The sequence below is a fragment of the Schistocerca cancellata genome, chromosome 3 (assembly GCF_023864275.1).
Source record: "Schistocerca cancellata isolate TAMUIC-IGC-003103 chromosome 3, iqSchCanc2.1, whole genome shotgun sequence".
Lineage (NCBI taxonomy): Eukaryota > Metazoa > Arthropoda > Insecta > Orthoptera > Acrididae > Schistocerca > Schistocerca cancellata.
Genome location: NC_064628.1, coordinates 631809322 through 631834713, shown reverse-complemented (window position 1 = coordinate 631834713; position 25392 = coordinate 631809322). Strand labels below are relative to the sequence as shown.

General features: G+C 40.6%; 1 protein-coding gene across 1 annotated transcript in view; it reads right to left on the bottom strand.

Moving 5' to 3' along the window:
• The window catches only part of LOC126175562 (heat shock 70 kDa protein 4), a 72016-nt gene that overhangs the window by 29561 nt on the left and 17063 nt on the right, over positions 1 to 25392 (bottom strand). Inside the window, exons 6-9 of the mRNA XM_049922416.1 lie at positions 24295 to 24371; positions 14349 to 14604; positions 634 to 761; positions 94 to 353 (exon numbers count right to left, since the gene is read on the bottom strand). Coding sequence (XP_049778373.1) covers positions 94 to 353; positions 634 to 761; positions 14349 to 14604; positions 24295 to 24371 — 721 coding nt within the window. The remainder of the gene's footprint in view (positions 1 to 93; positions 354 to 633; positions 762 to 14348; positions 14605 to 24294; positions 24372 to 25392) is intronic.

Genomic DNA, 25392 nt, shown 5'->3' with positions numbered 1-25392 from the left:
GTCGAGGACTTGTCACACTACCAAGCACCCACGTACCATATAAAACCATGCTAAAAGTTGATTCGCGTCAAGTCTGCGTTTACGTCTCCTCACCTCTCCACCTATATGGTTTTGTTGATTTGCTGCCTGTTCAGCCTGTGCATCATTCTGACTGCCTGCTTGAGATGCAGCACTCTGTGAATCATTTTCCATTGATGTATCTTCTTGCGAATCTTGTTCTGTAGCTTCTTTCTTCTCTGTAAGTGATGCACTGCTGATCAATAATATTCCGTGCAGATTAACACGAACTTTAACTTTAACTTTTTGGCTTTCTCCTTCCGGAGTAGGTTTTACATCTTTTACAATAAATTGTCCTGAAATTAAAAAGCAAACAAGTAATTAAAATTCAGTAATAGTTACTAAGAAATATTTCTATAATGTCTGATGAAATCATATCTTGCACAAACTATAAAGCAGTTTAGTGGAGAAAAAAAAGCTTCGCTTTATTATTTATTTAATGTGAATGAAACAATTAATTATGCATACATATGAAGTAAGCACTTCATGGCCAATTTCAATTCTCCAACACACACAAATATTTTATTTCACTTTTTAATATAAACTTGCTATTAAATGAAATGACTTAATGGTTACCAATGTAAGGATCCGGGTAAGGTATGTTCCCAACATAATAAGCTTTTATTGAGAATGGCTCCTTGCGGAAAAACGTCAACATTTTTGAGAATGGTACTGGGTGGTTTTGTGTGTACACTTCCATTTCTCTGCAACAAAAATAAATAAAATACTTTTGAAATGCATACAACTAAATGCATTAGGCTGCATATTGAATATGAGGAACACAAAGGTGGGGGGGGATGACCCCACAGGATTTGTTTGAAGCAAGGACCTTTGGCAGTTCACCAACATTCGGGATAAAAGTTAATCTTGCAACAGGTGATATCATCAACAAAATTGTTATATTAACAAGAAACACAAACAATCAAGTCAAGTGTGCCCATGCATTCTCCAAAAGCCAATATATCTACAAGAATTGTTTTTTATTTTCTCCTGCTGCATGTTAACACAGAGTCTTTACTGAGCCAATAGTTGCTGTGCTCAATTAGTTTTATTGTTGCAGTAAAAAACAGCAATACAATTTTCTTCACTGGCAGGATTTTATATTTTTCCATTTTAAATTCTCTGATTTCTAATCTTACAATACCAGAGAAGGGAAGTTGATACTCACCATACACCGGAGACGCTGAGTCGCGATAGGCACAACGAAAAGATTCACACAATTATAGCTTTTGGCCATTAGGGCCTTTGTTAGCAGTACACACACACACACACACACACACACACACACACACACACACACGCAAACACAACTTGCACACACGTCTGCAGTTTCAGAGAGCTGAAAACACATTGCGAGCAGCAGCAGCAGCAGCAACAGTGCATGCTGGGAGTGGCAACTGGGTGGGGGTAAGAAGGAGGCTGGGGCAGGGATGCATGTCCGCTATGTGGTGAGTAGCAACTTTCCTTCTCTGGTATTCCAACCTGGATTTTCCATTCTCTGATTTCTTATATTAATACTCAATAATAGTACACATTTATCTAAACTACAGCCACATATTTGGTGTGATTTTGTCTATTGCTATCAAAATCCAGAATTTTGGACCAAATTATTTCACACCTGTAAAGCAACGTTTACAATATATATGCAGTGAATAACTTATATTTTTGTAGCAATTGGTGTGTATTTACAGGCAACCTGTCTCCCCCTTTTACAATATCACAACAATCAAATTTCCTATTACCAAACCAGTAGGTTCACTCATCATCAAAGTCATTTCAAATAATTTACTGGAGATGCTCCAACACAAAACAGAGTTTGGAGCTTAGAGAAGGTAAAAATGACATGACTGGGCATTGTCACCAAACATCATACTCAAATCTAATTTTTTTTCTTTGACTCGAGTTGGCAACAAGAAAATATGGCCTGTTACGAATATATGAACAACAGTAATCACACAACTATATTTAAGAAGAGTGCTACATTTTACACATAGTTTAACTTTTCTCTACAGAAAATTCTATGTATTGGGCACAGTAAGTTTGGAATGCCAATGTGTGCTGTGCTGAACAAGATTAAAAAAAATAATTTACTAAAACAATAGTGCTCAGTATAGAGTAAAGAACAGTCGCAAGGATGGACCATCAGTTACCTTCAAAATGAAATGGTTAATGGTGGCCAGAGTGATGAAAGTTTGTGATGACTATTACTTTACAGCGGCTTACTGGAAACACCCTCCCCTTACACACACACACATACACACACACACACACACACACACACACACACTTATTTACCTGTCTGCTCTCAATTTCATCTTAAAGGTGATTGGCAATCTGGTCCCCTAAGTAAAGATTTTTTTATCACCCATCATTGTCAATATTGTAACTGCTTAGGGAAGACACTAAAACTATTCATTATAAAGCACTTCCAGTAGATTCACTTTATTGTGTCACACTAAAAGGTGCATTAAGTGCAGCAAATCATTTGCAAGATCTACTGTCTTTAGCACAACACTAAAGAGGACTGTTTCCATTTTAATTAGAAATGGTTGTATAACCACAGTTAATTACACAAAGAATAAAAATCATAATACAATAATGTGCTCTGCATAAAAATTTTAACTGATATGCAAAACCGAGAGCTCAAATCTAACACTGTCAAGCATTTCTTCGCATACTTACTTCTGGGTACTAGCCACACGCTGAGAAAAATAATCAAACATGGTGACCTTGAAACGATTCCAGATACTACGCAGGCGCCTACGTTTTACTGGCAATACATTTTCCGTGTCTTCAGGTACACTACTGAAAATTAAAGCAGTTCTTTATGCTGTAGTAAAGATGTTCCGAGCTAAGAAATAAAGTATTTGAGAAATTCCTAGGTAATCAAGAAATGGAACATCTGAGTACAGAGCTTTATATCTGATCTATAAATTTACGAGTTTGATAAAAGTGTTGGTTGGAAAAGCACTAACTGATATCATATTGTGTGTCAGCTTTCAACTAGCAAATTCTGAGGCAAATATACACTCCAATTTGCACACATTAAACTACTAAAGTATGGAAAAATCACTTGAAGTGCAGGTGGTACACAATTTATTTGTAACACTATTACTGTTTGTGGCTGAAGTGTTCTGAACAGTATCTTCCTTGCTTAATGAGGTCAAAATTCAATAGATTCCTGCATACAGAAACAAATACTGTTAATTTTAAGCCCCCCCCCCCCCCTACACACACACACACACACACACACACACACACACACACACACACGAAGCTATGCACGGTATAAGATTTGATACACAAAACTGTACCCCATGAAGTTTTGTGACAATGACTATTATCTGGAAACTAGTAGGAAAGGTATATGAAATGGGAACTGATCACTAATGCGACTACTGCACCAATTTCACAATATTAGTTAATAGGTTTCAATCTTGCTGGTAGACTGAAACTGCTTGCAACCACCTGCACTTCATGGCAAAACTAATAAGAGACTGTTAATCCTCTTTCAAAATCATCCGCAATAAATCAGTATTATAGCAAGCAACAATGATAAGTTTCCCTTGTTAAAAAAAAAAGCGAAGACTGGGCAGTCTACATGCCAGGGTAAGGGGAGAGGTTAGATAGTAAGTATAAAATTAAAACACTGATAGGTACATGTTACATGAAAAATAAGTGCAGTAGGTACTTCATGTGCCCTTCACAATTCATAGCCTTTGAGGGAAATGCCAATAAGCAAAAAATTATCTGATTTTAAATCTGTAATTCCTTAACATCATGTGTTCTTAAGTGTAAGCCATTTCAAGTCAATGATTTCTAGGCTGCTATTCACACACTTGTCATCATATTTCTTCAGTTTCAGCAACATAAATTAAATTATGTAGTGCATCAAAATAAGTTACTTAAAGTTTGATTGTATCATTAATATTACATAGCTTCACTTGTTTAAAACTGTGACTGTCTATTAGGGGTACAGAACTGCTTCATTACTGTAGTGCATAGGATGAAGCAAGGATAAATAGGGCCAAGGAAACCACTGTATAACACTTCTTTTTAACTTTCTTTACTCACCAAACAACTTTAACTGAAGTTACACCAAACTGTCACATGGAGATAAAAACTAATGTCTAAGAAAATTTAGTATTACCTTTAAAGCGTAGGAATTTTGGAACTCCAACTAATATGGAAAATAAGTCTACAAAGATTTCAAAAACTTCAAAAAATTTGTAGACGTATTTCACTACTTCAAGAACCGCACCATAGAAAAATACATCAAAAAGTTTTAGGAAGTAAGTAATTTTGCACTGATGTCAATATAACACTCAATATGACATATCTCTGTAGAAGACTGCAGAATACACTTTTAAAGCAATTTCTTCAAATGTAAACCAGTTAAGATTTTTTAGTAATTTTGTTACTAGCCTTGTAAATACAACAAGGCTGTTTTTTTTTGTTTTTCCCCACGACTGTACAGATTTATATGCTCATCATCAGTAGCTGTATTTTTTTTATGCACTACATTTTTTTTTTACCATACGTTTATGGAGATGATGTATTAATTTCATCAGGTTTTCAGCACGTCCTCGTATTATTATGAATAACGCTATGTGTGCACTATATATTTTGCGTATTATACAGCAATACTGCTATTTATCGTAAAGACGACACATTTAATTGCAGAGAGGTGCAATGAAAAGACTGTACACACTAAACTTTCAGCCAAAGCCTTTGTCAGAAGAAAAAAAGTTAACCCCACCCCCCTTCCTCTCCAGCCAGAAACATACCTGCCAACTTCCCTAAACAGAAAGCCAGTAAGATCCCAAATCGCAAAAATTTAACGTGTGCATGTGTTGCAAGGTGTTCAAAAATAGTGAAAAAAAAAAGACTACACAGAAAGAGATCACAAATAATGTTAACACACATAATATAGCCTATATTTTATGATCACTATTTTCAAACTCTGAAATTAGGTACTTACAAGTTACTTGCTGATGAGTGTTCATTTGTTGTCACTTAACATTGGGAACATTTCACACACTACACAAAGATGAGCTTTTCTGCACTTGATCTTGCAAGCCACGATATGAACGGCAGTGTCAAAACTACTAAATTGGACATTTATTTGCACTTATTTACAAAATATTCCAAGATCGCAGAACACTGGCTATATTCCATCACATGTTACAGAGGAGAGACTAAGATGAGCAACTTTCTTCGGTTTCTTCAGAAATTCTGAAGAAAAGCTATTCATTTAATGTAGACCACTGCTTCTTGTATTCAAAACAGAAATGGATCCTAGTGCTTCATTCGACATGGAGGACCTAAACTGATTGCAATTCTTCTTCACCAAGCTGAACACATGCTCACACTCAGCATTGCTGAGCGCTAGAGTCTGAGCAGAAAGCTTTAGCCTGGATAACCTATTGTACTTAGGCACACCGTCAGCTCCATGAATGCTCATCAAATGAGCCCATTTGGTTTCATCTGTCAAGTTCTCGCTCTCGACAGTGGCAGAGTCATCAACCTGTAAAGCCCAAATGGGCTCTGAAGCACATTCATTGTGTCCTCAGCTGACTCCAGGGTGTCTGCATGGACAAGGAAAAACAATGCCCGGATTTCCTGGTTGAAAATACACTTTCTCCCAGGTGAAAATACACTTTCTCCGTGTTAAGTGACAGTACACTTTTTCTCAGCACTTATCAATCCTTTTATGGTTTAAGGTTTTATACACCGGCATAGAATTTCCCGGCACTTTAGAAGATGAAACTCAGGGGGGGGGGGGGGGGGGGACACGTTTTGGAAAGATCTTTGAGGTGCAGCAACATATACACAGCATATTTCCGTGTTACGAAGGTATAAATTCGAATTCCACCAAACACTGCATGTTACTTTCCAAAGCATTAAAATCGAGATTGCGACGCACTTTTGTAAGCCAGTCACAGCTCATGTCACCTGATCTCGCCAGCTGATGACAGAATTTGACACGCGATGTCAGCCAATAGCAAGATCACTCTTAAGTAGCGCAAACACACAAATAAGAAAAATTAATGGCTTAAATTAACGTACAATTGTTGCTACAAGAAAAGCAAAGCTATCACATATATTGGTCTCTAGGATTAATAAGCTGTAAGAGAAGCTAAGCTTCCACATACATTGTTGATCTTTTTTGCGTGTCATACATCACATAAATGTGCAAGTAAATTTTTTTAATAACGACGTAAATGTCTGGTCTTCTGGGCTCGAAATTCTTCATATGGTCGTCCCCAAAGAGTTGATTTTTAAATGAGACTCAAATGCTCTGTGATTTAAGAAATTTGTCGTACACTCTCTCACATAGTTTATCTAACATAAAAGGAAATTTACTTTGAAAGTAACGCTTTTCAAAGCATTTCCGTGACCTATTAGAAAGGTATGTTTCAGCAGTTGTCAGAGAGCGCCAGATAATAGGCGTCACTGCACTTGTGCAGCTACGATGGAGTAGGAAGTCCGCATGTTCGTACGTGTGAAACATTAAAAGATCTTGCATTAAAACGAATCTAATGTAAAAAACTGTCACGTCACGCTCATTGGAGGCAATTTGTTGTTCAGAAGCACTGCACAGTCTTCCTAAAGCCTTTGACACACTTTGCTGTTGGCAAATGCTTGTATGAGCACTGAGTTTTGTTGTTGTATATGGCACATTTTCTTTGTGACTTAGTTTTATTTTCGTTTTTTTTTCTCTCGTTCATGTTTTGCTGCTGCAGTATTATTCTGCAGAAGTGTGATACAGTAAATTTTTTTGTTGGAGTATTGGTTCTTACCAGTCAAAATCACAAAGATTTAACTGAAAACTAGAACAATGAAAAATTCCCGGAACTCAAAAATATTCCCGGGTTTTTCCCAGTTTTCTCCCGGATGAAAAAATTCCCAGGTTTTTCCCGGATCTCCCAGTTGTCCCGGGTCGTTGACACCCTGTGACTCACTTTTCTTCCTTGGCAGCAATGATGGACATATTTCTACAAGAAATTCTACAGAAGAAAACTTGGCATTCTCGATTTTGGGAACTTCTGCTACCTTTGCATGCTTCAGTACTTCATCACTGAGCGGAAACTTGTTTATGATATAATCACACACAGAGCAGAAATAAGCCCTGACAGATGAAAATAATGTCTATTTGTCTTTAACGTTAAGTTTCTTCACCAAATTCATTGTCTGAACACCAATAACTAGATTATCATTGCCTCTCGGATTCTCAAGAAGATGGTACTGAACTTTCTATAACTTTAGATTTAACAAACCTGGAGAGAAGCAGCTATAATAGCTTAGTCATTAGTTCTCACAGTTTATGAATTTAAGGGGAAGCACTCTGAAGTGCAGGACTGAGATGCTCCAATATAGGAATGGCAGTATATACGAAAGCACAGTATGCCTTGTTTAAGCCTGAAGAGGCAAATAAACAGTTTTTGCTTCACGGGTTTGAATAATGTTGTTCTTCAGGACAGGAGTGTCAGATTTTGTGGCAGATGCAAATCTCTTTGGGGCAACCAATCCTGATGACTCTATAGCCTTCCTCTTTCCATGGTCTTTAGAACCACCAAGCTCAGGTTTTGGGATTGTAAATCATGTTAAGTTTCTTGATGCACACTGAGCACTAACATGCACCTCATCTTCAAATAACCCAGCTAATGGATCCCTCTGCTCCAACAGTCTCTGCAGACACTTTCCTAAAGATAGCCATCTTGTGCAGACAAGTTTAATATCTTCTAAGTAGTTTCCATGCCGTGGAGCTCTTTGAACTTTTTAAGCCTTTCCTTTCTCTTGCAACTCTTTTCTAAACAATAGACAATGTTGATTAAAAGTTCATCAATTTTAACAGGCAAACTGCTTGCACCTCCATCATCAGCAAAGTTAATCAAATGACATTAGCAACCCAGCAAAAAGGCATACAGCTGTGCTTCCCTTAAAACATCAGTTACTCAATTTTTATTTCCAATCATGATTGGAGCATTGTCTGAACAGAACATTACATAATTATCAATTGATATTTTGTAATACTCCGACTGTTAAATTAAATTCCCAATATTATGTCCCATTGAATCAACCACCAAGTCTGGGACAGACAGCACCTAAGTAATAGTCTTTTGCTGCTTTTCCTCAAAACAGGTGACGGCTAAGGGATAAAGCTTAGCATCAAAGTCATTGCTCCCATCTGCAGCCAAAGTAAATGGTTCAGGTTGCATGCAACTAATGAGTTCATTTCTTGAATCTGTAGCCATTTCTTTCAAAATACGTGAAGTCTTTGTATGACCACAACCGTATCTTTTTGCGTTTTCCGAATCAGAGAACATTTTCTTAAAAAGAGCCCCAGTATGAACAGCAGCAGCTAACTGAATATTATGATCAATTAAAAATGAAGAGTACAAACATTATGCTCTTATTACATCAAGGTCAGCTCCAGGAGTGGTAAAAAATGAATTAATTTTCCCACTACTATCCTTCATTTTCATATTGAAGATATGTTTAATGGATTTAATAAGACTTATTAATTCAGTGATTCCTCCGTAAGCAATGCTTATATCACATGAACACATGGAACAGAATGCGAATGTTTCACCTTTCTGCGATCACATAATACACTGAAATTCAGCAGAATATGCATCCCTGAAAGACTGATGATATTGTTTCTTAGTTAAACTCATCACGAAAACACTAATTCACACAAAAATTCATCACACAACTGCATAATACTAGATCAAACAGCAAACACCACATAAAAGCAAGCATAAACAAAGCTTTCCTAACCAACATACAATCGAAGCACAGAGAGAATACAGTGATAATCTATGTGATGAGATTATCGATAGAACGTTCAATCGAGTTTCACCAGTGGTGTTTCAGACACACAGAGTTAATGACAAAAGCACAGCGATAATCTGAGAGAGCAGATTATCAATAATACAGAATAGCAGCTATTATTAACAGTCCAAACTGAAATCAATAAGAATGCAGAGAGCAGGAACATGCCCAGGAGTTGAAAATCGAGAGAGAGAGAGAGAGAGAGAGAGAGAGAGAGGGGGGGGGGGGGGGGGATGTTCATCCAGAAAAGTGTGAGACTACCCCAAAATCCGGAAATCTTCTGGGAAAACTAGGCAGGTATGCAGAAAGCAACAAACATTTCGAATACAAGCTACCATCCACAGTCAGAAGGGAAGGCAAAGGAACAGCAGGATACAAGTGGGGGGAAGAGGAATCAGCAGTGCCTGGTGGAGTATGCAGGGATTAGAAGTGGCAGTACAAGGCTGTGACACACAGCATCTGGAGGCTGTGGGGGAGGGGAGTGGAGGGGAGAGGGGAAAGGTGAGGAGCAGAGAAGGGAAGGGATCAGCGAGTGCACTGCCAAAGAGCAGCGTGCAGTGAGGGTTAGAGGACACAAATTAGTTGTTGGTAGAATACAGGTGGTTGAGACAATTGGACGAAGGGTGTGGGGACACTAGATTACCATAGGTTGAGGCTAGGATAATTTCAGGAGCATAGAACGTGTTGCACAGTTCAGAAAAGCTGGTGATGGAGGGGAGCATCCAGATGGCCCAGGTTGTGAAGCAGCCATTGAAATCAAACAAGTTATGTTCAGCTAAACGTTGTGCTACATGATGGTCCACTTTGCTCTTGGCCCACAGTTTGGCAGTGGCCATTCATACTGGTGGACAGCAGAACTAGTATATGATACAGCTGCTTTCACAGGTGACCTGGTTCTTGATGGTGTAGGATAGGAAGGACTGGAATGGGAAGTGCTGGGTGGGTGGATTGGGCAGGTCTTCACCTGTATCTTTCACAGGGATATCATCCTTGTGGTAAGTGGTTGGGGGGGGGGGGGGGGGGAGTGACATAGGGTTGGACTAGGATGATGTGGGGATTGGGTGAGCGACTTAATGCCAGTATAGGAGAAGCAGGAAAGATTTTGGGTAGGATGTACATAATTTCAGGGTATGATGATAGGTTATCAAAGCCCTCACGAAGTATGTGGTTCATTTGTTCCACTCTGTGGTGTTATTGGTTTAATGTGGACAGAGGTGTGGATGGAGACATCAGAGAGATGAAGGTCAATACTGAGGAAGGTGGTACGTTAGGTTGAGGAAGACCAGGTGAAGTGGATGGGAGGGAAAGTGGTAAGGTTGTGAAGGAATGAGGATGCCCTGGCTCTGAGTCCAGATCAAGAAGATGTCAATGAAATTTAACCAGACCAGGGATTGGGGAAGCTATGGTGATTTGCTCTAGGCAGCCCTGAAAACAGTTGACAAAGTGGTATATGAGGAATGAGGTAGTGGGTTTGGAGTGAAGGAAATTGGGAAACGTAATCTAGGAGGTTACGGAGTGGAGACAGTGGAGAATCAGTGAAGCAACTGGTTGGTGCTGATGTGGGAGACTTAAGATTCAGGCAATAGGTTGGAGGTGTTGGCCAATGAAGGCCGATACTCTTTCAGTAGATGTACAATAAACTGATACAACGGGCATCCAGGATTGTTAAGTTTTTGGATTTTGGGGAGCATGTAGGAGGAGGATATGTGGGGCGTCACAGGGATGACGAGGGAAATGGATTCAGAGGAGGGGTACTGGGAAGGGCCTAAGGTTTCAAGCAGGGATTGGAGGTTATGTTGGACTTCTGAACTGGGATTAATCTGGCATAGCTGGACCTCCTCTCCTTTCCCAGGCCCTGCAATGGAAACACTTCTTTGCCACCAATCCCTACAATCAAAGCCAACCTATCACAATATAGAACTCTTCCTCTCTCAGTTCATACCACCATCCAACCATGATCCACCTAATAGCCTCCCAGGAATTCTTTACCTCCAACTTTGATTCACAATCCTTCCCTTCATAAGAACACCAACCATTCAGCAGAAAGGAGGACAGCCACACACAGTTTCAAAACAAATCCGAACCCAATCATCCCATTTGCATATGAAGGTTCCATCATTATCGTTATAAATCTTTGACTACTTGGCGGAAGGCCTCCGTCAATTGTCCAACTCCTTCACCTACATACTTTTCTAGAAAGAGCCTATTCCAAATCCACCAATCTTTGACACTCCATTGTAGTTGGCTACCTTTCTTCCGCCGAAAGAATTTCCACTCTTGTTGACCAACATCTCCAACCAACTGCACCACACCAAAGATACTAAGAACTTCCGTCACCAACTCTCCATCATCCCCATCCTCTTTAACTCGATACCTACTGTTGGTGCCACTTCTCTATACCAACATCCCTCACGTCCATGGACTTTCTGCCATTGTACACCATCTCTTCCAACATCTTATAGACCCCAAACCCACTACTTCATTCCTCGTATATCTTACTCACTTTATCCTAACACACAACTTTTTCTCCTACGGAAGGTATGTAAAAAAATATGCAGCACAGCAATGGGCATCTGCATGGCACACTCACATACCAACCTGTACTCAGGGCTGTCTACAACAAACTCCCTCTAGCCTCTCAAATCCCTGGGTCTGGTTCAAGTTCTTTGCTGATACCTTCGTGATCTGGACCCAGGGCCAATACACCCTTATCCTCATTCCTTTCTTCACGATCTCAACATCTTACCCAGCATGCTGAAGGTCTCACCCCCAAGGCTTTCACAGACAGGGACTATCCCCCTGACCTAGTCTCAAACCAACTTCCCATGCCACATCCCTCACATCACGAAATAAAAGAGCACCCCTTCATCATCCCATACAACTGAACAACATCCTTCCTGGGGGCTATGATTACCTATCATCACACTGAATTTAGGGACATTTAGATCATTCCCAACCATCCTAACACAGTGTTCTGCTACTACCTCTACAACATCCTAGTCCATCCCTTTTAAACTCGAAGTCCCAACCTTTTGGCACAGAGATCATATCCCTGTGAAAGACCCTGCTGACTACCCTAACCACCCATCCAGCACTTCCAGCTCCGTCACAGGCTTATTCATAGGATGGGCTACCCGTGAAAGCAGCTGTGTAATATACCGGTTCTGCTACAATCATTGCACAGCTTTATAAATTTATATGACAATCAACCAACTGTCGACCAGGATGAACAGCCACTGTCAAATTGTGAGCAAGAGCAAAGTAGACTACCCTGTGGCACAACATGCAGCTGAACATAGCATGCCCTATTTTAATGGCTGCTTCACAGGCCGGGCCATCTGCATCCTCCCTGTATCACCAGCTTTTCTGAACTACACAGAGCTCTGTACAACACAGTCTCCGCTCCTCATATCGTCTCGGGCTCAACCTACCGTAACCTAGTGCCCCACACCCTCCACCCAACTGTTTCCACTGCCTCTGTCCTATTACCTCCTCCCATTCATGTCCCCTCAACCCCCCTGTATCTGCTCTCTGCAGTTTCTTCCTCTTCTCCACTCATCTCCTTTCCACTCACCCTTTCTTTTCTTTCTGAAGAAGGCTTTGGCTGAAAGCTCATACACAACAGTATTTTTGTTATGCCTGCCTGAGCATGTATCTAAATACCAGCCTTGAAAAATAAAAATATAAGAAACAAGCTACCTTGTCTTTATCCATATGTAGAAATAATGTCATTTATAAAACACATGAAGGTTCCAGAACACAACCAAGAACACAAAGCAAATGCCTGTAACCAATCACACCACCCTCCTTCATATATCTGTTTTTCCCCTATTCTAATATGATAAGAATCTTATTAAAATTGAGCAGTATTTCAGTACGGAAAGGTTAATTGTTTTGCAAGTGACCTCCCTCTTAGACAAACTGTTAGTTCCTAATATTCTACCAATCCACGAAAGACATTCCGACAATTTAGCCAATATGTCGGTTTTACAACACACTTGTATACAGTGTTACCCCCACATTTTTGCCTGAAATTGCAACTCAACCCTTAAGTCAAAAATTACAACACTTATTACTAATGTGGTTCCTGGTGTTCAACTGCGTTGTTAATATTTTATGCAGAAAGTGGAAACAACAAATTGGCCCTACAAGAGAGGGGGAAGGGGGGACAGATTACAACAACACCGATGTTTCACAATTTTAAATTAGTCCACATTAAGAACTTACCAACATCTACACTGATGTTACCATAATTTTTATAGAATACAACATCCACATAGACTATCACATTATTTACCAATGGGCTGAATTTGCACATAATACTACACATTAAATTATTAATGTGTAATATGTGTAGCAAACAACCTATTACACACCCCCAAGTGCATATCAGATACTTCTCGGTCTGCAGAAACTATTCTTAAGGGACAAGATGTTGGGTTTTGCCTGTGAAGAAATTTTGGATCCAATTGAAAACCTGTCTAGATACCTCATATGCATACATTTTCTTTTACATACTTGTGTGTGGTACTGTACCAGTAACCTTTCATAGACCTATTGCCTGTATCTATAACACTTAAGAAATTGTGCATGCTCTGTGTTGTCTTCTGCCAATTTTCAGAATCCGCACTTTTGTTTCAGACAAGTTGTTACATTTGAAGTCTGAAAATAATTAGAAGCCTGTCGAAATACAGATGACTGATTTAGGATGATAGTTCTGTGTGTAAGTTCTGGCAGCCATTTTAAGCTTTTTTCAGTCACATGGAACAATTCTCCTGCCGATTCTGGAAAGAATCTTAAATAAACATACGAGCCCTTTGACCTCCTTGAGCATCAGCAATTTTGGGCATTTGCAAAGTCATAAGTAGCTATAGTATCATCCATTTGCGATGGTAGAAACTGTCAATGTGCCAAAAATAATACAAATGCCACAACCGTTCTATACTACCTCACGTAGTTAATGCTCACATCTATTTAGAGAGAGAGAGAGGTGAAAATGGCGAGTTATCGAATACACAGCCAACTGTCAACTTTTCAATTGTCATGGGCAACAGCAGAAAACTGAGAAGCAGTAGCATTCTCAATTATTGTTAACAGCATAACTGACTTGAGGAAATAATAATAAAAAACATTAAAACTATAAAAGCTGTTTCATACAGTAACAAGAAAGTAGTTAAGCAAGCAAACAAGCACGTGCACGGGTATTTTGGTTACAATGTTGATTTTCTGCTAACTAAAATAATAAGAATACACAAGTGATAAATGTGACGACTAAACACGTAATTAAATCCCAGAAAAAAATATTAGAGATAGGTCACAGCACAGCATTGGCATTAGTAAAACAGGCTCCTACATCTTTAACAAAATATAAAATATTTGTGGCCATATTTTAGCTTATGATTCTTAATTTTATAACATTACCAAAATGCAAAACTTAAAAATGATGTACTTACCCATCTTCACCCATTGATGCATCCCACACTAGTTTAATGGGATAGGTCTGGATATCAGTAACACTAAATTCTCTCACTCTAATAGCTGGTGAAAGCATAGCACACTGTAGAGCACAGCCTCTTGCTACAGCTTCATCTTGATTAAGAGTTGTACTTGGTAACTTGCCAAAAACAGTCTCTATAAGGTGTTTAATTGCAGGGATGCGGCTAGACCCACCAACAATTTCAACGGAATGTATTTCATCAAGTCGCAGACCTATAGGAAAGAGAGAAATAACGAATATTAAGGTGCGAATAGCATTTTCCAACCCTACTGCAAACAATCCAAATAATAGTATTTTAATTAGCCAAGGTATTTGGCCGTGGTCTCTTCCTTTTACGGAAAAAATGGAAATGAGCATATGGCATCATCGGCTGGGAGGCCCCTAGTTGGAGAAGTTCGGCTACCAAATTAAAGTCTTATTTCATTTTATGTCACATTGGGCTACTTGCGCGCCGGTGATGAGGATAAAATTATGATGGGGACAACACAACACCCAATCCACAAGCGGAGGAAAATCTCCAACCTGGCCGGGAATCGAACCAAGGCCCACTTGCATGGGAGGCGAGCATGTTACCACCTAGCTAAGCAGGTGGACACAAAATTTAAATTAGACAGTCAACCCAAGACTATCAGATGAGTAGAGCTATGTAATATCTTGATAACATACTAACACAGAACTGGAATCATGGGTTTACACAATAATTAACACTTTTGAACCAATCCCTGTAAGAACAGTTCTATAGTACGATTCATGAACAATGGCAGTTCGCACAGGGACTGGGATTGCATTGCTGCCAATTCCAAGTGACAATTGCAGTACATGCCTACATGTGCTTTACACTTGAGGGAAGTGTGTATCCTGCAAATCACGCATTTCCCCTTCTTATGTAGAATTTGTCACTTACCACCACCATCAGGGATGATAACTTGCAACAAATGCAATAAAAATTCACTAGATATCTCTCTATGATCATGTTCAATGCAAGCATTGGCCACGACACTCAGAGCAGAAGATCCAGAACACTACTGAACCCCCTCTGGCGGTTGTCGTAGTCACCTGCTCAACCATCACATTCATGTTAACCGTGTGGGGCAGAGTCAACAGTGACAGCAGAGGTGAAAGTTTCCCAGTTTGCCTTGTTTAAAGTCCATCTGGGCAGGGGCCTGATGCCGGGGCAACGACAGGAAAATGGGAAGTGGTCACTAAAACACAGGTCGTCATGTGCTCGCCAGTGGATAAATGGGAGAAGCCCTGGGCTGCAAATTGATAAATCAATGGCCGAATAAGTACCATGAACCACACTGAAATGTGTGGCAGCCCCAGTATTTAAGAGGCAGAGGTGGAACTGAGATTGTAAAGTTTTGACATATCTGCCTTGGCCAGTAAGCATGGTGTCACCCCCTCAAGGGGCTATGGGCGTTAAAATCTCCCAAAAGAAGGAAAGGTTTAGGGAGTTGATCAATCAGTGCAGTTAATACATTTAGGGGTACTGCAGCATCTGGAGGAAGATATACATTGCAGACAGTTATTTCCTGCGTTGTACATTTTCTGACAGCCACAGTTTCAAGAGGTTTTGAAGGGGCACAGTTTCACTACAGACCGAGTTTAGGACAATGCAAATTCCACCTGACACTCGATTATAGTCACTATGGTTCCTGTAATGTGCAAGACCAGAGTCGAAACAAGGCCCTCTGAGTAGACAACATTCCATTAGAACTACTGACGGCCTTGGAAGAACCAGTCCTGACAAAACTCCACCATCTGGTGAGCAAGATGTATGAGACAGGGGAAATACCCTCAGACTTCAAGAAGAATATAATAATTCCAATCCCAAAGAAAGCGGGTGTTGACAGATGTGAAAATTACCGAACTATCAGTTTAATAAGCCACAGCTGCAAAATACTAATGCGAACTCTTTACAGACGAATGGAAAAACTACCGTATTTACTCGAATCTAAGCCGCACCTGAAAAATGAGACTCAAAATAAAGGAAAAAAAAAATTTCCCGAATCTAAGCCGCACCTGAAATTTGAGACTCGAAATTCAAGGGGAGAGAAAAGTTTTAGGCCGCACCTCCAAATCGAAACAAAGTTGGTCCATTGTAATATGAGACACAATTTAGGTCGAATGAATGACGATACAGCTACAGTAGTTTGGTTCGAGTCGTAAGCTTAGCAGTTAAGCTTTACCACGTAGCCATTGCTATGCGTCAGGCACTCCGTCCGTATTTATACGGATACCCTTCCTTTTTCACGTGCTTCGTCTGGTTTGAATCGATTGCTTATTTTGCTTTGATCTGATAAATGCCGTTTTCATTGTTATAGGTGTTTGCGTCACTCTTAAGCTGAAAATGCATTACTGCACTGTGTCATGCATTGTTTGTCGCATTCTGATAGTGCGTGTTTACGGCCTGTCGCGGGTCGCGGCATGGCTTGCTTTTGTGCGCGCTACCGCCGCATAAGGGGGCGGGAGGGAAATAGAGAGAGAGAGAGAGAGAGAGAGAGAGAGAGAGAGAGAGAGAGGAATCGTCTCATTAGCAAAACAATGGCAAGAGACTGCTATTTGTTGTTACTTACACTGCTGCTTTCTTTGATAATGATCAACAAGAATCAAATAATAGACTGCGTATGATAGAACATGTTCTGAACGAGAGTTAGGCGAAAATTTTTCTCCGTTTGAAAATCTTTGCGGCCACTTCTTTATTACATCAAATTCTGCACAGAAATTAGAGTGATCTTAGATTTAAAAATCTAGTCACTTGCCGTGCTTCATTTCTGACAGTATCACTATTAGGCATAAGAATAATACGAATATAAACATGACACGATACATATATTCTTCCGCGTTTGCTGTTGTCTCACTCTAGTTTCGTAGTTTATTAGGCAGACAGGATTTAAATGAGATAGCAGCAAACACGAAAGAATACATGGCAAAATGTTTATATTCTTATTATTCTTATGGTGAAGAGAATACTGTATGTGATTCAAATTTCATCAGGTTCCTATTAGCAACCATCTCTTCTCACAGGTATGAAAACATTCAGAACGTGGAGTTGACCATATTGACAAACATCCCAGACAGTTCTTGCCAATCAGATTTTCGTAGTACACTGAAATTGTGCTACATTCGAAGATCAACAATACGGAATTTGTATTTACTTCATTGGATAATGTATGAAAATGCAGTGGTCGAAACTCGCGGCGGAGAAAAAAAGCTCGTCTTCCACTTTTTTAAAAAAAATTTATTTACTGACGCAGAGGTTTTGGCGCCAGTATTTATCTTTGTGCCTACAAAGCATGCCTGCGTAACGCTACATATATTCGACGGCAGAAGTTAGTTGTGGCGGCACGTACGAACATTTTTCATAACTTCTGCTTGCTTTGCACTCGATTCTAAGCCACAGGCGGTTTTTTGGATTACGAAAACCGGAAAAAAAGTGCGGCTTAGATTCGAGTAAATACGGTAGTAGAAGCCGACCTTGGGGAAGATCAGTTTGGATTCCGTAGAAATGTTGGAACACATGAGGCAATATTGACCTTACGACTTATCTTAGAAGCTAGATTAAGGAAGGGCAAACCTACATTTCTAGCATTTGTAGACTTAGAGAAAGCTTTTGACAATGTTGACTGGAATACTCTCTTTCAAATTCTAAAGGTGGCAGGGGTAAAATACAGGGAGCGAAAGGCTATTTACAATTTGTACAGAAACCAGATGGCAGTTACAAAAGTCGAGGGACATGAAAGGGAAGCAGTGGTTGGGAAGGGAGTGAGACAGGGTAGTAGCCTCTCCACAATGTTATTCAATCTGTATATTGAGCAAGCAGTAAAGGAAACAAAAGAAAAATTCGGAGTAGGTATTAAAATCCATGGAGAAGAAATAAAAACTTTGAGGTTCGCTGATGACATTGTAATTCTGTCAGAGACAGCAAAGGACTTGGAAGAGCAGCTGAATGGAATGGACAGTGTCTTGAAAGGAGTATATAAGATGAACATCAACAAAAGCAAAACAAGGATAATGGAATGTAGTCGAATTAAGTCGAGTGATGTTGACTGAATTAGGTTAGGAAATGAGACACTTAAAGTCGTAAAGGAGTTTTGCTATTTGGGGAGCAAAATAACTGATGTATAAGGGATATAAAATGTAGACTGGCAATGGCAAGGAAAGCGTTTCTGAAGAAGAGAAATTTGTTAACATCAAGTGTAGATTTAAGTGTCAGGAAGTCATTTCTGAAAGTATTTGTATGGAGTGTAGCCATGTATGGAAGTGAAAATTGGACGATAAATAGTTTGGTCAAGAAGAGAATAGAAGGTTTCGAAATGTGGTGCTACAGAAGAATGCTGAAGATTAGATGGGTAGATCACATAACTAATGAGAAAGTATTAAATAGGATTGGGGAGAAGAGAAGTTTGTGGCACAACTTGACTAGAAGGGATCGGTTGGTAGGACATGTTCTGAGGCATCAAGGGATCACCAATTTAGTATTGGAGGGCAGCGTGGAGGGTAAAAATCGTAGAGGGAGACCAAGAGATGAATACACTAAGCAGATTCAGAATGATGTAGGTTGCGGTAGGTACTGGGAGATGATGAAGCTTGCACAGGATAGAGTAGCATGGAGACCTGCATCAAACCAGTCTCAGGACTGAAGACCACAACAACAAACAACAACAACAATATCCCTTACAGCTGTGGAGGGCAGGAGTCCGCACTGCCAGGAACCAGGTTTCCTGGAGGGCCGTAGGGAAAAAACCACCGCAATTCCACTGGAGGATGACGATATCATGAGACTGGGATGGCATGGAACATTCAGTGAGGTAGTTTACGCCTCAGGGTCACCTGCTGCCACCGAATTTTTACCTGAGCAGTCTAGATCCATTGTGTCTGAAGGTCTGGCAAGATCTAGGTCCTCAGTGGACGCCAGAATCTCCACCTGATCCACAGACGCAGAGATTGTAAGTAGCTGTGGTGTGGTGTCACCAAAATTCCCTTGGTCTTGTGGACCTTCTTTTTGGATTTCTTTCGCTGCTCCTCAAGTTTCCCGGTCCGGGAGGATTTCACTGATTCAGTCTCTGGGATGACCAGCTGCTTTTGGGCTCTTCAGCCACTGGTGGGTGTCTTCTTTCCCACTAGCAGACACCTGGGAAGGGAGTGACCCCAGGGACCCCTTCCAAACGAGGGGAGCCGAAGAAGACTTACACTTCCCTGGCTCAGAAGTGGGGACTGATGTCCCTGATGGTTTGGGGGGGGGGGGGGGGGGGTGTTACTGAAGTAGTTGGTGCGGGAGCAACAGGGAGGGAAGTGCCCCCCACCATCAAGAGGGCAGATTTAGTCTTCTGGTTCAGGAATGTGAAGAACTGATGGGGTGACAACTGTTCTTGTAGCGGCAGCATAATAGGTGGCCATAGCAACAGGATGTAGGTGCTCAAATCTCCTTTCAGCCTCAGTGTAGGTCAGTCGGTCCAGTGTCTTACATTTCATAATTTTCCTCTCCCTCTGTAAAATCCTGCAGTCTGGCGAGCAAGGTGAATGATGCTCTCCGCAGTTCACATAGATGGGAGGTAGGGCACATGGAGTATTGGGGAGTGATGGACGTCCACAATCTCAACATGTGATGCTGGAAGTACAGTGGGAAGACATATGGCGAAACTTCCAGCACTTAAAGCACCACATTGGGGGCTTTCCATCACAGTGGTAGACCAACCTTGACTTTCTCAAGTAAGGTGTCACCCTCAAAGGCCAAGATGAAGGCACCGGTGGCAACCTGATTATCCTTCGGACCCTGGATGAAATGAAAACCGCGCCACTCTAAATTGTCGCGCAGCTCCTTGTCTGACTGCAAAAGGTGGTCCCTGTGGAATATAATATTCTGGACCATATTTAAGCTCTTATGGGTCATGATGGTAACAGAAACATCCCCCAACTTGTCACAAGCGAGTAATTCCGTGACTGGGCAGAGGATGCCGTTTTTATCATGACTGACCCAGAGCGTATTTTGGACAAGCCCTCCACCTCTCCAAACTTGTCCTCCAAATGCTCCACAAAAAACTGAGGCCTCACAGACATGAAAGATTCCCCATCAACTCTTTTACATAGGAGGTACCGAGACAAATAAGCTTCACTGCCATCCTTAGCCTGGCATTCCTCCCAGGGTGTGGCCAGGGACGGAAATGATTTGGGGTCATATTTCTTAGCACTGAAATTAGACTTTACCCACTTAAGAGACTACTGGCGGCGGACCATCAGCAAGATATGACGTACTACCCTTCATGGAGTGTCATCCGCCCTGATGCCACCCACTGACTAGGAGCCCTCCCCACGGGCGCCATCCAGCCTCAGCAAGGGCCACCTGGCAGGACGGCCATTGCCGGGAGTCCCGATGACCCAAGGAGATGGGCATCTACTCCATGGCATACGTGAGGAGTTAATGGCGCAGGCATCAGCAGAACGATCCCTGTGTTGTCAGGGGCTACAACAAACAAAGTACATGCCTGCCCCGCCACAACGGACTGGCTACCATGCTGGATATGAGGTGCATGTTCATCGTCGGCGCAGAAAGTGACACTGCATATTGCAAGGTGGAAAACGCACCCAGGAAGGTGTCCTCACCCGGAAGATGGAGAATGAGATGACGAGAAAATGGCCTAAAAATCTCAATGCACGATGGACATGATGCACCACGTAAAGCAACCTTCTCTAATTGGCTCGCTCTTTGGGAAAATTTAGAAAGATGGAGGTCAAAACCAACAAGGGACCATCACATAAAGGTCGAAACATGTGAGACTCCTTTTAGTCACTTCTTATGACAGGCAGGAATACCTTGGGCCTCTTCTACCCCTCGGACCCGCAAGGGGCTTATACTTAGTGTGTAATGTCTTATAAGCAAAAGGAAATAGTGTAATTCATATATTTTATCAATGTAACACTTTTTTCCAGATAAGCCTTCACGATTTGCAAATCTGTTGTGTATTACTTCTCTCTCTCCCTCGTTCATTAAGATAGAACCTCTAAGTGCAATATAAGAGGCAATGTTTCAATGCTGGAAGAATATCAAATCCTCTGCAACGGCTGACTTAGATCTTTATATTTTAACACACCCTGCGAATGACAACATGTTGAAAGTAATACAGCAGACATGGAAATGATCTACCAGGCCTGTCTGCAGTTGCAAGACGTATTTTATATATACTAGCAACGATGCTTTATTGAAGCTGACACATTAACAATTTGTTGCAGCCAATTAAATCCAGATTGTGTCAATGATCTACTGCTGACCAACAGTTGCAATAATTCTCTCTTCTTTTGCAACCAAGGGGAAAATGAGGAAAGTTGCAGATGTTTTAAACTGTCTTCTTTATGAAGGAAGTTTTCTTCTAGATTCCAGGATAATATTTATTTAATGTGTGTGTAGTTTCCTATCACTGAGAAGCTAAATAAATCTTTTGGTTGGAAATGAGTCTTTTTCCATGGGTTGTAATGAAAAAACAATTATTTTCCATATGCTGTAAGGAGTTAAATATGTCATGAAATTATTCCTGCAAAGTTTACACCCGGGTCAACGGGTCAACAATGTGGAGAGGGGGAGGGATAAAATTGTACAGTGTAGTGAAGTGAGACGTAAGCGAATATCTGTCATGATTACCGTATTTACCCGAGAATAAGACACCCTGAATAAAAGACAACCCCCCTTTTATTAAAGATGTTCCTTCTGCTTAAGAATTAACATTATGCCTACTCTAAACTTAGGCCATTTATACATTACCTACATTTTGATAATACAAGGAGTAATAAAATTGATAAAAAGACTGCCTTTTCTTTATTGAGCCTGTTGTCTGTGGTATCACTATTTTTAATAACCACCATCGCCATCATAACAGGACAGCTGTGAAACTTTTATCCTTGTTGTCACAAGTACTTGGCTATTTCTTCCGAATACGTTGATTTCTGGGGTTGTGGTGTGGGACCATGAGAAAACACACAGTGGATTTCATTTCTATTTTGACTTGAGATTGTTACCGTATCTGTAGCTTCCAAATGTATTAGCTGCCTGCAGCTCTGTCATTGGCTTCATAGAACCAGTAGCTGACACACCCCCTATCATTCTGTTGTACACCATGGTGAAACATTGACTGCATTAAATACTTAAGTATGCCACTAGCCCCAATCTAGACTTCTACTGGAGAACTATATGCTTATATTGAGTATTTGTCCAATTTTAAAGTCAATTCAATCCTGAGTACAAAAAGATTCAGGCAAACTGCTGTTTAATCATGATACATGTTCATAAAGAGCCAAAGTATGCAGAATAGATTCCCAGGATTAGCAACACAACAAAATTTGCTGCCCACTCATCACGCTCCAGTCACCTTATGCCTCACCTAAACTGCTGTCACTGGTCCCCCCCCCCCCCCCTTCTCCTCCAACCCTTCTACAGTGCTGTGCTTTAACAATAGTGAAATACGGACAGGAACATACTCTACGGTGCAGGTCATAATTAACAAAAGCAAGTAATACATAAATAAAATATCACAATTGTGATTAAATGCAACACTAACTTTCGCTTGTCCTGAGATCTACTGCCATTTGTTGTACTATCTCCACAACGGGTCTTTCCACTGTAATTTGTTCTTGTGAAAACAGCTGCAGTCAGTTCAATGTGATTTAAATGTCTGTTACACATTTAATTCTGGATTAATTTTCTTTCTTGTTTCATCCTAATTTCACTATGTTGCTCTACAGCTCATTAAAAGCTGGTGAAGATTTTCCCCAGTATTCTAATATACGAACAGCGACCAAATTTCTTATTTTCAACTCAAATGGTAGATCATTACAGTTTCTCAGAACCAAATAGAATACTGACCTGGGTTCAGAATCAATGGTTTTTGAAGGACACTATTTTTGCCTTCGAAATGTTACCTATACTAACAAAGCAGTATAAATGTGTGGTATGTACACAGTATCTATACATGTACAAGAACATTTATTGCAAACCTGTCCAAATACAACAAGTGTTTGCAAGTTGATAGAATTTAATGCTATTTCCTCCTGTGTTTCACAACATCACCAATTTTTAAGCAGAGCTAGTTCATAGTTTCTTGCGTACCCCTTGCACACTGCATTGGCACCAGAAGTGACTGAAGTGAAGTCATGTGACTGTTCTAGCAAGGTCGCTACCATATCGGGCGCTTCAGGGTATCGCAAAATCTCTAGCCAATTCAAATGAAAGCATTGCTTGCTAAGCTCTGCTCTTCTCAAAATAAATTTGTACGAAACCTCAATATCTAAATATTGATCTGTAAATGTAAGACACCCCCTATATTAATCTATTAAACTATATAAAAACATCAGTCTGAGCAGCAATAGTTTAATCTGCAAATATAAGATGATGACATATTTTTCAAATGAAGAATTTGTGAAATAAATTGTCTTATAATGGGGTACATACAGTAGTTATTTGTATGTCCGAATTCCAGATGACAAGGAGTGAGTAAAAAAGTCAAAAAGTCATGTAAGGTAATGCTTTAACGGCTTAATATTATGTCAAATATTTAACAAATTAATTGATTTGCAAAGTAACTGGAAGTCCAAAAAGGTTTTATACACAGGAATCTGATTCTTTGGATGTGGGGGGTTTGTTGGTCTCCATCAATAGGTGGACAATTACTTCTTATCAGATTGTGCGTAACGCAGTTCACGAGCAAATAAACCTACAATCAAATTCATTTCTTAAGACTGATAATTTTGTGGCTAACCCTTGCTGATTAAGAAGAGGAATAAGTGAAGCAAACTGTATGATGAGCGACATCCTCCTCCTCCTGTCATTGTTGGCATCATCATCATCATCATCATCATCATCATCATCATCATCATCATGTCATACATAGTAAAGAAAGGCTTATTAAACATACCTGAGTCCTGCAGGCATTTGCGCATGGTGTGTTCAACTCTCTGAATCAAGTGGGCGCAAAGTTTCTCCATTTCTGCCCTGTAAGAGTGGACTTTTTTAGTGTCATTTGATGGATTATTTGTAGCATCTTAAAATACTGCTAACACACATGCTAAATGGAAACATCATAAATTGCCAAGCATTATTAAAATTACAACGTCAGAAATCACAATTTTAAGAGCTGGGTTGTTCTTAGCTTTATATCTGCTGATACATATTTTCTCCCGGGGGTTTTGTGTAGCATAATGTAGGCAACAATATTATGAAAAGATGGCATGGTGAGTTGCAGATAGCCACAACAAAGAGATTACCCTGTCAGAGGCCGGGCTATCTGTAAAAGCAGCAGTGCCAATACCAACGCCACTACAATAACTGCACGGATTTTTATATTTGTATGACTACCAACCAACTGTCCACACGGATGAATGATCACTGCCAAACTGCAGCCAAGAACAAAGTGGAAATGGCTCTGAGCACCATGCGACTTAACTTCTGAGGTCATCAATTGCCTAGAACTTAGAACTAATTAAACCTAACTAACCTAAGGACATCACACACATCCATGCCCGAGGCAGGATTCGAACCTGCGACCGTAGCGGTCGCTCGGCTCCAGACTGTAGCGCCTAGAACCGCATGGCCACTCCGGCCGGCAGTAAAGTGGACCACCTTGTGGAACAACATGCAGCCAACCATAACATGCTCTATTTCAATACTGCTTCAGAACTCTGGCCATCTGGACCCTGCCCTCCATCGCTGATTTTCTGTACTTACGACACATTGTCCTCTCCCGAAATTATCCTGGTGTCAACCTGTGGTAACTTACTGTTCCCACACTCTGCCCAACAGTTTCTACCCATTCTGTTCTACACCACATTCCCTCACCCTCAATGTGTGACATTCTCTGTCAATGCACTCACCAGTCTTTTCTCACTTCTCTGCCCCTCTCCTTTACTGTCCACATTCCCTTCTTCCTACACATTCCCTTCTTCCCTACCTCACAACCTCAGAATGGTACACCTACCATGCTCCATCAGGCAGTGCTGATTTCCCCCCCCCCCCC